The 13,177-nt window shown below is 40.6% G+C and overlaps 1 protein-coding gene across 1 annotated transcript; it reads left to right on the plus strand.

Annotated features, from left to right (window-relative positions):
• The first annotated feature begins 93 nt into the window (after nucleotides 1-93).
• LOC103721725 (WEB family protein At1g75720) lies at nucleotides 94-2,325 on the plus strand. The gene is made up of 2 exons (XM_008812037.3): nucleotides 94-514; nucleotides 1,631-2,325. The coding sequence occupies exons 1-2, from the start codon at nucleotides 374-376 to the stop codon at nucleotides 2,135-2,137; spliced, it is 648 nt and encodes a 215-aa protein (XP_008810259.1). The 5' UTR covers nucleotides 94-373; the 3' UTR covers nucleotides 2,138-2,325.
• The last annotated feature ends 10,852 nt before the right edge of the window (nucleotides 2,326-13,177 follow it).

Genomic DNA, 13,177 nt, shown 5'->3' on the forward strand with positions numbered 1-13,177 from the left:
TAAAGTTCTCGTTACATAGGATAAATTCTGAATCAGGCCATTAGGTGAAACGTCTCCCTCTCTCGGATATGTCTTCCTGGGATCACTCCAATCAAGACTGTTTACCCAACTGAAATCTTCTCCAACTACCAGTGAAGTAGACGCGAAGAAACGAAGCAGTATCATATTACTATACCTTTGAACAAATCAAACTCCCTTCTCCCCTTCCTTCCATGTCGCCAACCACCTGACCTCTCAACCTGAAGTCGTCAATACAAAATAAAACCACCCCCCCCTCCCACTGCCTTCCACCACCTTAACACCTCTCTCTCTCTCTCTCTCTCTCTCTCTCTCTCATGTGTTAGTGTTAGTTGTCGGAGGGGAAGAACAGAGCATGGAGAGAGAAGAAGGTGGAGTTGTGGCGACGAGAGCCGAGATCGACACGAGAGCACCATTCCGGACGGTGAAGGAAGCCGTCATGCTCTTCGGCGAGAGGGTGTTGGCAAGAGAAGTCTACGCCCACAAGCTTAATGAGGTAGCCTCTTTCCATCTCTCTGTTTTGCTTAGAAAAAATAAAAGCAAGCAAATCTGTCTGCTGTGGAGATAACGTATAGAGGTAAGCTGTGATTAGAAGAATTCATTCAACTGCCAAGTGCCAAAGCTTTTTGGGGTGAATAACCATGGCAGGAAAATCGTAGGATAGTGATCATCCTATAGAGAGCCTTTGTTGAAGTCTAGTGTTAAACCTATTGGTCAGCCACACAAAAAGTCCACCAAGTTTACTTCAAAGGTAAGTTGCTTCAAGCGTGCACTTTGGTGCATGGACAAGATAAATGGTGATGCAGCTAAGCAATATGTTACAAAAGGTTGATTCCCAATTATTGGCTGTCTATTAGCATATTATGATGCAATAACATGAAAAGAGCACAATTAGTGATAGCTTTTGCATGGATTACCTAAATGAGCCTGGTAATTAATTTAAAATCAATCCATTATTGTCAACTTGAAGGGTGGCAAGTTGACAATGCTTCAAAGGTCCACCATGTGATCATCAATTTTTTTGTTTTATGTAAATGATATGACACATGATTAAGTGGATGGTTCTGATCCAACGCATGCAACTCGCATGGAATTTTGATTGAACATAAAGGTTGTGAACTTGAATTGTGATTCAGTTAGATTACATCACTATTGTTTATTTTCCAAAGGAAGAGAGATCTTTTATTACAAAAATAAATAGATAGAGCAAGGAAGATAAGTTTGTTAACAAGTCTAGAACAGAGGGCAAAATCTTGAAGAGAGAAAGAAGGCCAGATTGGAATCAAGGAGACAGAACTGCGGTAATGCCAATCGATGAAACCTCTTTCACCATCTAAGAGTAATCCACTAGTTGTTCCTCAAAAGAAAAAGGAGTAATATAAGATAAATAAATAAATAAATAGTAAGAAAAAAAGCAGTTCCTTAGTCAGGTGATGATGAAACAAGTAATATAAATTGGTTCACTATTTTGTTTAAAAATGTAAACCAAAAGCACGAGGCAATGAAGATATATATCGTGTTAACCCTATATGATTGTTTAGTTATCTTGAGTTATGCTTCATGAAAGCTTACCAAGTTCTGCAGCACTTAATCATAATTTTTTGGTTAATAGATGAGATTTGCTGTGAGCACGAATGAACATGACCTCTCACAGATTGGGTCCATGAAGGCGGAGCTAGAAGTAACAAGGCAAAGCCTTGCGAAGGCACGTGAAGAAAGCTTAGAAATGGCAAACTGCCTCAGATCTCTCAAGGCAGAGCTTGAGAAGACAAAGAATGAGCTCAAACAATTGAAAGCAAGTGAATCGGAGAAACGAGTTGTAGAATTGGAGATTGAAGACCTCAAGTTTGTAGAGAATGCAGCCAAAATTCAGGTTGAGAAACCAGTGATAGAAGAGGGAATGGAGTTGCAAAAGAAGAGGAGTGTTAAGTTCGCCGATCCGCCAACCTTGGCTCGAGTCCTAAATGAAAAGGTATTGGAAAGACAATTTTCTGTGGACAGCGCAGTGGAACCGATGAAGAAAAAGAAGAAGAAGACATTCATTCCTTTGATAGGGGTGATTTTCTCCAAGAAGAGAGGTTATCAAGAAGGTGCATCACCTAAAGCTCATAGATCATAATAGTTGTACAAGGGATTTCAAGCTCCATGCTAGTGTTCAAACAATCAAGGCATTTGTTTGGTTTGTTCCTTTCAATATTGTTGTCATATTTGGCTGCCTTATAAAGTGATCAGAGGTGGCACTGCTATTAATCAGTGACTTTAGTATCATCATGTCATACATAAAGAAGATCCTAATTTTTCTTTCCATTGATCATGAGAAGTAGTCACAAGTGCTCTGGCAACAAAAAAAGAAAAAGGTTTCAAAAAAAAAAAAAAAGCTTCAGACAAACAACATTAAGCTGCAAAGATTCTTCTAATGCAGAGTTAATATTTTACCAAAACGTCTGCAACCCAACCACATCATGTATTTAAACCAAATGCACTCAAGCACGCAAGTTATTTCAATCTCGGATGTAATGCAAAGCCTTCGATAATTATAATGATACTAAACAAAATCTTCAATATTCTGACCATTCAATCTTGTCTCCTGGCATGACTTGTTAAAGAACTCGATGCAATCTGAGATGGCTTCGTTGTAATGTGAATCAAGGGGATGATGATATGAACTGCATGATATTTTCGGGACGTCGGGAGGTTCATCAACCTTTGGGTGGGGAATTGATGGCCTTCCAGAGCGAAGAGAGAAGAAGCATGTCACAATCTTCCGCAAGCGGCTGAAGAGCCCATTTGGCCACATGCTGAACTTGGGTGCAACCATAGATCTCGCAATCTCGCCTTCCTTGCTTACTTGAATCACAAAGCTATCTACTTGCAACTTATGCATTGACTCAACAATGATCTAGTAGATAGACACTGGTAAGGGACAGTGGAAGAGATGCCCAGGGCTATATACTCAGTGGCAGGATGCAGAAGAAAATGGATTCTTTAAGCTCTTCACTTCAAAGGAACAATAAGAAATATGACCCATCTGCCCAAATCATTGAAGGTTGCTGTCCGAGTCATTCAAAGTGTCTAGTTTACTAGATGCCTTTTTTGCTGAACTAGGTGGTTCTTGTCCCCACACTGCCATTGCTCCCATATAAATCCATCAAAGTGTCTTCAGCCAATGATAATTAGACATGTGTAGCAACATCATGTAAAATAAAGTGCATGGTAGGAATCTCTCTTTCTTTTGGTCAAGGAGGTCCTAGCTTTTTTGAATAACTAATGTGAAGAATGAATGATTTGGTCCTAGGTTTGGGCAAAAGCCTAACCAGTGAAAAGGCTTTTCTGCTGGCTAGGGGAGAAGTGCCTGACATTTAGATAAGCATCTCGGTGCTCATGATGAGGGAAGGGAACACCCTTAAAGGCCGGGACTAAGCTTGTCAGTTCTTAAACTAATTATACTTACACTGAAGAATGAGTATCATAATTTTCGAAGGGAAGGGAAGAGCACACTTTCCATTGTTTTATCACTTATGGAGTGCAGAAGCAGCAATTTAATTCGCAGGAGATAGTAGCAGGATGACTGTAGTTGAAGCAAAATGAGATGATGCAGTTGTTGTCATGTGGCCTATTGGCTGTCCATATGTGCTCATGTGGTAAGCCCACTCATGCTTTCCTCAGGCTCTCATGCTACCATTAAACAGCTTTCCTCGCATCACACAAAGAGTGGGTTGCTAGCACCAGGCTCAACAGCTCAACCATTGCAGGTTTTCCTAAAAGTTAGATAATTTGAGGAAGTTATTATGCAGGAGATGATGCAGTTAACATTCATCATCAACATGCCTTACCTATCAAATTGCCATGGTTTCATAAATCTTATTCAGTTTGCGCTCCTAACGACGATTTAAATAAATTTATACAGACTCTGCTCGCGTCTTTAAAATTAAAGAGAATTTTTGACCGTTTATACAATCCAGATAGTCCATTTTGTAATGCAAACACAAACAAAGTAAATATTTGCATAGTTGATGTCACTTTTTCTTTTCTTTCCCTTTTCTAATTATATCCCTAGGATTGCATTGGTATGTCTAAATGTTGTAAATTGATTGTTTAAAGTTAGAAAGATGGAAATATCTTTTTTCTCTCTTTTTTTTTTTTTTGTGCATGCATATGCCGGTAAGTTCTACCATAGCCAACTATTAGTATCCATTTACATCCACTTGAATGACCTTTTCTCATAATAAGAATGCAAATAATCCTGTTTCAGTCTGAGCAGGTATGGAATTAGCTTATAATTGTGCGCGTGCGCGTGCGTGCGCGTGCGTGCGTGATCAGGTACAAAATTAGCTTGTAATTGTATGTATAGATCGATGGATGGATGCATGAATGCATGCATGTATATTTGTTGATATACATGTGTGGGTGTTTATATAACCCACTAGGAAGTCAAATTTGCCGGGGCTTGGTGCTTCGGCGTATACATGATGATAATGAAAGCACTTATTGGACACAAATTCCTTAATTCCAGAAGGGATCAACCGAGTTCATGCTATATTGCAGATGTACGGTGCTTCATGAAGATTCTAAACGTTAGGAGTTGAGTTCAGAACAAGTGCTAGGGCATCTCAAAGGAAACCAATCCCATTACTAATCAAGTTCCAAACGGTAGCCAATAAACGTCAGATGTTACATGAATTGATGATTTTTTTGTTATAATGTATTGACAACTTTGATGTATCTAGCACGTACGTGCGATGATCTATACTTAGATCTTTGGTATAAAATCAAGAAAAATCAAAGCAAGCGAATGTTGGGTATCCTCACCAAAGTTTGCCTGGATGGAAAATTAATTGGCTTTTGGTGACCATTATTAATAAAAGTAACACTAAAAAATCTTGAATTATTCTCAACTTTATCTTGCGCCAGATAATGAGTTAAATTATTCCAACTTACTCAAGAAATTTCTACTTTTTGTAAATATTTCAACAAGCAATTTTCAATACATAATTGATGTTGGTATGATTCCATCAATTTTTATTATTTTAGTATTTTGTTCTAATTTTCTAATTTTAGATCATCCACACTTTTGGTGAAAAATTTCTTCCATTTTTTTGGCTCCTAAATTTTTCACCTCCTACTGAATTATATCCGAGCATCAAACAAGTGACTATAGATAAGTTTCTAAATAATATACTATACCATTATAATGAACCACACCAAAATCATTATTAATTATTATATAATCATTATTTACTTCAAAAAGTTGAACTTCAAATATTTATTGTTAAAACAATCATTATTAATAGAGTAAATTACGAAACCCCTCTCGAGGTTTACATTTATTACACTTACACCCAATAGTTTGTAAAAAACTTACACTTATACATAGTTAAATTAACGGTATTAATGAGACTATTTACCTCATGTGAAAAATCGAAATTGCCCTTTGACGGAGAGGAGGATGCATGTTGTCTTTTGTTCTTGGATGGTTGTTATGTCACTTAAGGAGGAGGCAAACTCTATTTGTTGCTTGAGTCAATGGAGAAGAGTATAGTGAATAAAGAAGCAGATATATAAGTTAAAATGGTGATTTGTGAAGGGGTGAAATAGAGATACAAGTTTATAACAGGAGTAGAGAATAAAAAGAGAGGGGACCCAATATTATAGCAATCTTTCCTTAAAAATAAAGTAGTTTTCTAAAAGAGTAAAAATAATGTTTAGTGTACCCTAATGTGTACCCCGGTTACATTTGTCATGAATTGCTAAGGGTAAAATAGGTATTAAAATCCTTTTTAAATAGCTTAGCCACCACGTGTGGGGCACCAAAACCTAGTTTGTGCTCCTCCCAGGTATGTACTCAAGTATATCTACCAGTACTCTTCTTAAAAGAGTAGTTACCTCTATACTTACTATATATGCCCTATAATAGTTAGAAGTGTAATTCAGGTTGGCCTTGACCTAAACTTGCTTGCCTAACCTGCTCATTGGATGGCATTAGATTAAGGTTTTACAAACTTAATTTATACTTGGGCTCAAAATTCCCAACACAACCTTAAATAGAGTTGGGTTAGGGTTAACCTTCAACCCAATCTGAACTTGATCTTAACCCAACTAGAAACTGATATGATTTAACCTAACCCAACCTGATGTATAAATAATTGTGTTTCATATAGGTTATTTATATATGTATATAATTGTATCTTTAATCTTATTAAATTATGTATAAGGGTATCATTGAAATTTATGAATGATCGAGGTCTCAATTTAATAAATATTAATCCAACAAAAACTTCCTAAGCTTTTTTCCTATCTTAAAGTTTCTATTTAACCTAATTTAATTCAACTAATATAGAACAACCCAAGTCAACCTAGCTAACCCAACCCTACTTAGCTAACTGACCTAATCTGAGTTTAATTTATAATGGGTTAGTTTAGGTTGGTTAAGAGAATCTTAACTCAAGATCGAATTGGGTTGTATTAGGGTTGAGGGACTTAGAGGTTGGATTGAGTTAGGTCTTGCCCTCAACTGGCTAGAGTTGTATCCCTAATAACAACTATTATAATGTTTTTGGCACCCCCTTCATCTTGCATGTTATTTATAACTTTAGGATTTTGCTATGGTCTCCTCAAATTCCATACCTCATTTTCTTGGTTAATATAGACCATCTATTTCTCCTAGGCAATAGAGAAGACTACAATGACGCCAACACGTGGTGGATCGGAAGCGGCCACTAGGTGGGCCCAACGCCATTCCATTAAGCTTGCATATCAAAAGCTCCCCACATTGGCCATATTCTAATCGAGAGACCTAGGGCTCGTTTGGTTCACGGGAAGTATTTTCCCTCCTAGGAATATGATTCCTGGGAATCAGATTCCTAGGAAGAGGATACCTAGGAAAGTATTTTTGGCATGTTTGGTTAACCATGGGAAAGTGACAAATTTCCAAAGTGCTTATGTTTGGTTAACCATCCATTTTCCTAGGAAAGTTATGTATAATTTCTATTATGCCCTTAATAAAAATTAGGTCTTTAATGCCTCTTTAATGCTTCTTTAATGCTGAAGGGTCTTTTTGGGAAAAAATAAAAAAGAAGTGATTCCCACCTCATGGGAAAGTAACTTTCCCATGTTTCTCATGGGAAAGACTTTCCCATGAAATGTGGGAATCATATTCCCATGGGAATACAACTTTCCCATCTCTCTCCTTTGAAAACTCCAACCAAACAAGAGGCATTTCATTACTTTTCCGTTGACCACACTTTCCCCCCTCCTTTTCCTGCGAACCAAACGAGCCCCTAGTGATCATCAAAATCCCACCGAAATGACAGGCAGGACGTCATCCGAGTGTGAAGATTCATGGCCGATGTCCAAGCCGTACTCAAGCCAGTCACTTTGGGTCGACCCACATGCCCCAATTCTTTGGTGGTAAGTAGGCTCCTCCACCGAACATATACAAAGGGGGTGGGGGGGCGGGCCAGCATAGGAGGTAAGCAAGAAAAATGCCCTTACAGACTAAAAGACTGCCTCCTTTCGTTTTCTGATTACTATACCAACTTAGGCATCGGATGGTTTCCACCGGATACGTTCTGGCTAGAGGATTTCTTTGCTCTATGATGTTTCAGGTCGAAATACTACTATCTGACGAGGATCTCGGCTGTAGCGACTGAGCGTCGCTCATCTTCTTCAATTCCAGCTAAAGCAATCGACCACCAAGCTCTCTAGTGTCGTCATGCTTCTCGCCGCAGTGCCTAGGGCCAGTCAGGTCTCACCGGCAACAGATTAGTCCACATAAATCTAGGCAATGACTATTGTGATCCAACACATGCAGTAGCCAGCCGCTCTCCGGTACCTACAATGGCAAGAGGCCTACAAGCAGGATCACCGGAAGGAACTGGAATGCTCGAGTCGATGCTCTCCACCTCGGAGTGGGGGGCAAGTGCCTCTCAACTAGCCTTCCTATCGTTACAGCTCTGGCAAGGCTCCACGCAGCCTCTACAACCAACCACAGAGTCATGTGCTCGAGGACCCATCTCGATCCACTGGCTCTTCCTCTTGGGAGGAGTCAGCCTCTAGCCATTGCTCCTCTCACCGACCGATAGGGCTTCAAGAAGAGAGGCCAACCTCGACCGTAAGCTCGAGGATATGTGCCAGCGCCTCGAAGACCTGCAGCAGCATCAGACTAATCAAGACTATAAGATGTGTAGTTCACCACTGAACCCCATCCTCGATGAAGATAATGGTAGATTAAATAGTGGTGATTTCTACTAGTTTTATACTTTAGGCTGTTTGGGAATCAACCAGAAAGACAGTGAAATTGAAAAGAAAAAGGATTCTCTTTGTTCCCGTGAGGCAGTATTTGCTTTGCCGTGTTCTTTTTGTTGGGAAGGAGCAGGTAGGTACCTTCTTTAATCGATAATCAAAGGGCCCACCCTGTGAAACAATTTCCCCTGGCATTGACTAGGCATTTGCAAGGAGGATACCATCCTTAGCTATTCGCAGCACAAACAGCGGTACAATTTTGGATAGCCATCACGTCATCCGATCATGAAAATGGACGGTAATAAATCAGGATGTACTATAATCCATGCAAAGCATGTTTTGTAGGGCACAATGCCAATCTTGTTTGATGGCCGTCCATCTTTATAATCGGAGTCAACAATAGCAATCCAAATTAATCTAGAAACTAGCTTAACCACATGGAAGTTGTAGTATACAGTATACTAGTTTTAAAATATATGTATTGTGACAAAAGAGTATAGAAAAAGCCGGTGTCAACTAGTTCAATTTGTAAAATATTTTGCGAGATGTGGTGGAATATTGTTAACCTAGGTTTGAGTTCTGTTTATACCTGGATGAGGAGTAATCTCCTCTCCTTTCTCCAAAAAAAATGGAAAGAATATAGAAATAGTGATCATGCTCGTATCCATACCACAACGAAAGTAAATCTCTTCAGCATGCAAGCTTTCATCTCCATGTATTTGTCCCACCGTGACTACTCTCTGTGTTGTGATTTAGTTCTTCATTCTGAGTGAGAGAAAAGGAGAGGTACATCTTCCAAAATTGAAAATTCACGGGAAATCAAGCCACCTCAGATGTGCATCTCATTTCACACAGAAGTGTATGAGATACTTGTATACATAGCTAGCATATGCCAGGATTCTATTCGTAGGTTAAATTATATATGTTTACACCTTATTCTGACACTTGAGGATCATTGTACATATGGCAATTCTAGAACAAAACTCAGAGAGAAATGTTAAGGGAGAGCTTGAGTCAAGAACTTTAGTCAGAAAACAAAAAATCCCAAAAATTCAGCCTAACTAACAGCTTAAGAAATGGTCTGGACATGGCATTTAACTATAAAAATATTTTTGATTTATTTATTTGATGAATAAGAACTTACATGAATCCCTGGAAGTTTCTTGTTCTTCACCTTCTGAAATATGCTTTGTTCCTGGTAAAAGTTCGCTCTTCGAATTCCAGATAGGAGTAAATTGTACACTAGCAAGTAGCTTAGAATAAAAATTGGCCTGCATTTAGTATTATAGGTATTGGATGTATAAAAACTATATGGTAACTAAAAGATAAGCCTGTAATTCAGTGCCTTGTAGAAGGCTGGAAGAGGAGAAATTATATCCTATACGGGGTGCACCATGTGGCTGTGCATACCCCAAATCATAACCACTCGTTCCTATAGCGATACATCAAGATGAGCGCTTGATGAATGGGGTCCACAAGAACGGGCAGCTGAGACTGGTGGCATGCATGTGGTGCACGCCGTTAAGATATAGTTTCTTATAGAAGAGAAAGTTGAAAAGACCGTAAGGAAAATAGAGATTAGTATCGTAAACTTACACTAAAAGCATTGACAAAATGTATTTCATCTAATTTGAAAAACCATATCTATGTGAAACTATGGAGTCTGATATTATAAATATAAGAAACCAATTGAACACCTGGATGCCCCTCAAACTGCAAATTGAATGTACCCTAAAACCACTTGCTCTCCTCCTCTGTGGTTGCTATGCCCTGGTTAGACCTAATTGTAGGGTTTCAGCTATCCGAGAAGTCTGAATTTGAGGGTCAATAAATATCCACTCCACTCTAGTTTGGGATGCCACCGGCTTAGAGGACGGGCGAAGAAAAATTACATGGGCAGGCTTCCTATTTTACTATATTTTTTTTAGTGCTCATCTCAAAAAAAAAAAACAAAAATCAGGGACTCTTTTTACTACTGGAGTCAGCAATCCCGTGATTAAAAAAAAGCTCAAAGAAAGAAAACAAAATCATCTTTCTTCTTTATCAAACCGCTCCATCCATCCTCTTCCTCATCAAGCCATCTCTCCTATCCGTGTTGTCTTTCCTTTTCTTTCCGAGTCTCTTTCTCCTCCAAATCCCTCTTTCTTTTTCAGAATCTTTGTACCTAAAAGTTTATGGAATCTAAGTAATGTCATGGATATAATTCTTATATTAAACAAAGCTAGAAAACTGCACACCATGTACTGGTACTGATGAATACTATATTCTAGAAACTATGTATCGATTTGATTAAAGAAGTGTATTGATTTGCTAGATGTCTAATTTGCTTGGTATGTATCATATGATCATATAATATATAATAGTAAAGATAATTAATAATATTAAATTATTCTTAGCGGTGATCAAATATAATGACTCTTGTCTTGATTTTCTTTTTAGTTTTGTGATTTCCTGGTTTATATTTGTTAGCTCTCTTTTCCAATTTCTCCTTTTATACCAGATAGTGATTCCTTTCCCTCCTACCTCCCTTCTGTTCACCTCAGCAGCAGGCCATCTCCCTTTTGTTTTTGCTCTATCTCAACCATTCATAAATCAAACTAGCATACACATCAATCTAACCACAATGTATCATCCATCTTTTTTTGGAAAACATAAGATGTAATGTCCGGGCCCACAACCTACTAGGCCCAATAAGAAATGGGCCCAGTTAAGGGTTTGGGCCCAAATTTCACTGTGGGCAGTATTATTTTAATGATTATTATAATGGTACGAAAAAAAATGAAGGGATAAGACCGACAGGGAAGGGTTACCTCACCCCCTGCTGGCAGCCGATGCCGGCGCGCCGGAGACAGGGGGGCGGCGGCCAGTCCCGGAGTATGGAGGAAAGGAGAGGATGGGACCTCTCAGAGGGGGGTTTCATCCTCTAAACAATTATTTAAGCCTCTGCCGGCAACCCCAAGTCACAGACTCCCTAGACTTTGAACGAGAGAGAGAGCCGAAGCCCTGGAGCCTAAGGCCAAGGAGCCCTGAGGCTCTGGGAAAGGAAGAACTACTAGGGAGGAAGCACTGCCGACTACAACCGGCCAAGGTAAGGAGTTTTTTTTTTAGGTTAGGGTTTAACAGAAGTAAGGAAACCCCTCTGTGGGGTGCTCTTCCCCTCTGTGTCAACAGTGAAATAGAGGGGAGGAGGCCGGCACAGGAGAGGGAGAGAAAAAAAAAAAAACCCACAAGCCCGGGTCGGGTCGGACTCACAGGCCGCGACCATCCGGACCGAACCCAACCGGGCTCGGCCTGTTGACGAACCGGACACCGCGGCCTCGGCCGCGGGTACCTTGGGGTTCGGGGGGCAACCCGGGCCGCCAGATCTGGCCGGGACGACAACAGAGGCGGCCACAGGGCCGCCAGCCCCGGCCGGACCACCACCTCTTCTCCGGCAAGGGGTGGTGGTGCCGGAAGGAAGAACCAAGGAAAAAAAAAAAAGAGAGAGAGAGAGAGGGAGGAAAAATTAGAATGAGCTCACCGGACCGAAGAAGCTTCATTCTTGGACCCCGGCCTTACCTCACCGTGGTCGGAGCAGGGGGAGATCTCCCAGAGGAGATCCAGCCGCGACCCAACTTCCCGGCACTCCTCTTCTCCGGCATCGCTTCGGAGAAGAGGAAGGGGGGGCCGGCCTTTCTTCCGCCGGTGCTCCGGGGGGAAGCTCCGCCTCGGTCGGTGGATCGGAGGGGAGCCTCGTCTCCCCGGTCGCCTGCGAGAGAAGAAAGGGAGGAGACGGAGGGTTCGGTGGGGACGAAAGGCCGAAAGGGCTAGGGCTTTCGGTCGAAAACGAGGAGAAAGAGAGAAAAGGAGAGGAAAAGAGTGGAAGAGAGAAAAGAAGAGGGAGTGACCGAGAGAGAGAGGAGGCCGTAGATCCGGCCGGAGGAGAAGAAGGGGAGCCGGAGGGCCGGCAGGAGGCATGGGTTCGGTGGAGACGAAGGAGAAAAGAGAGGAGAGAGAGGAGAGCGGGAGATGAAGAGGCGGAAGCCTCTGGAAGGGGGGAGAAAAACCCTGATAACGGGTTCGCGGGTCGGATCCGAATCCGAACCCGCAACCCGTTAAGCCCAAAGAGCAAAAAAAGAAAAAGAAAAAGAAAAAGAAAAAGAAAAAGAAAAAGGGAAAGGGTTTAGCCAAATTTGACTAAACCCGAGCCCAATCAAATTGGGCTAAGTCTGGACAAGCCAGACTATAAATTTAACCAAAATTAAGCCCAAATGGAATGAGGCCCAAACCCAATTCGGCTGGAATTGGTCCTAACAGACCAAACTAATGGAAATCGGCCCAATTAAAGCCCAATTCAAGCCAATGTAATTAATTTGGGGGCCAAATTGATCCCGGATTGACCCTGACTCAGGCCCAAACGGGTCACAGTGACCCTAAACCCGAAATTAAACCCAATTAAGCTGGGAATTAAGCTTAGTGGCCAATCGGAAGGCCAATTAAGACTTATGAGCCCAGCCAAGACCCCAAATACAGAGGAATTAGGCTTGGGCTAAATTTCAGGTAGAAAAGGAAATAACATATTGTTATTATGACATGATTGTAGGTGACTTAGGACTCGTCACCAGGACGCAGGAGACCTAGGAGAAAGGCAAATTACTGTAAGTAACTTGTTTTAATCTTGTTGTGAATCATGTATGTAAGTAGCCTGTCCTAATCTTTTATGGATCATACATGAAATTTAACATGTTATGCATATACTGTAGGCTAAGAACGATACGTGTATCTGACATGCTCTAGTTACACAAGATATGATGATATATGCTTTATATTCCGTTATGCCTACAAAATACTGGGATTACATTACATGCTAAGATATGAGTTATGAAATATGAACATGAGTGATACATGTCAGTCACATAATTCATAGTTGTGCACATAT

Source organism: Phoenix dactylifera, chromosome 17 (assembly GCF_009389715.1).
Source record: "Phoenix dactylifera cultivar Barhee BC4 chromosome 17, palm_55x_up_171113_PBpolish2nd_filt_p, whole genome shotgun sequence".
Classification (NCBI taxonomy): Eukaryota; Viridiplantae; Streptophyta; class Magnoliopsida; order Arecales; family Arecaceae; genus Phoenix; species Phoenix dactylifera.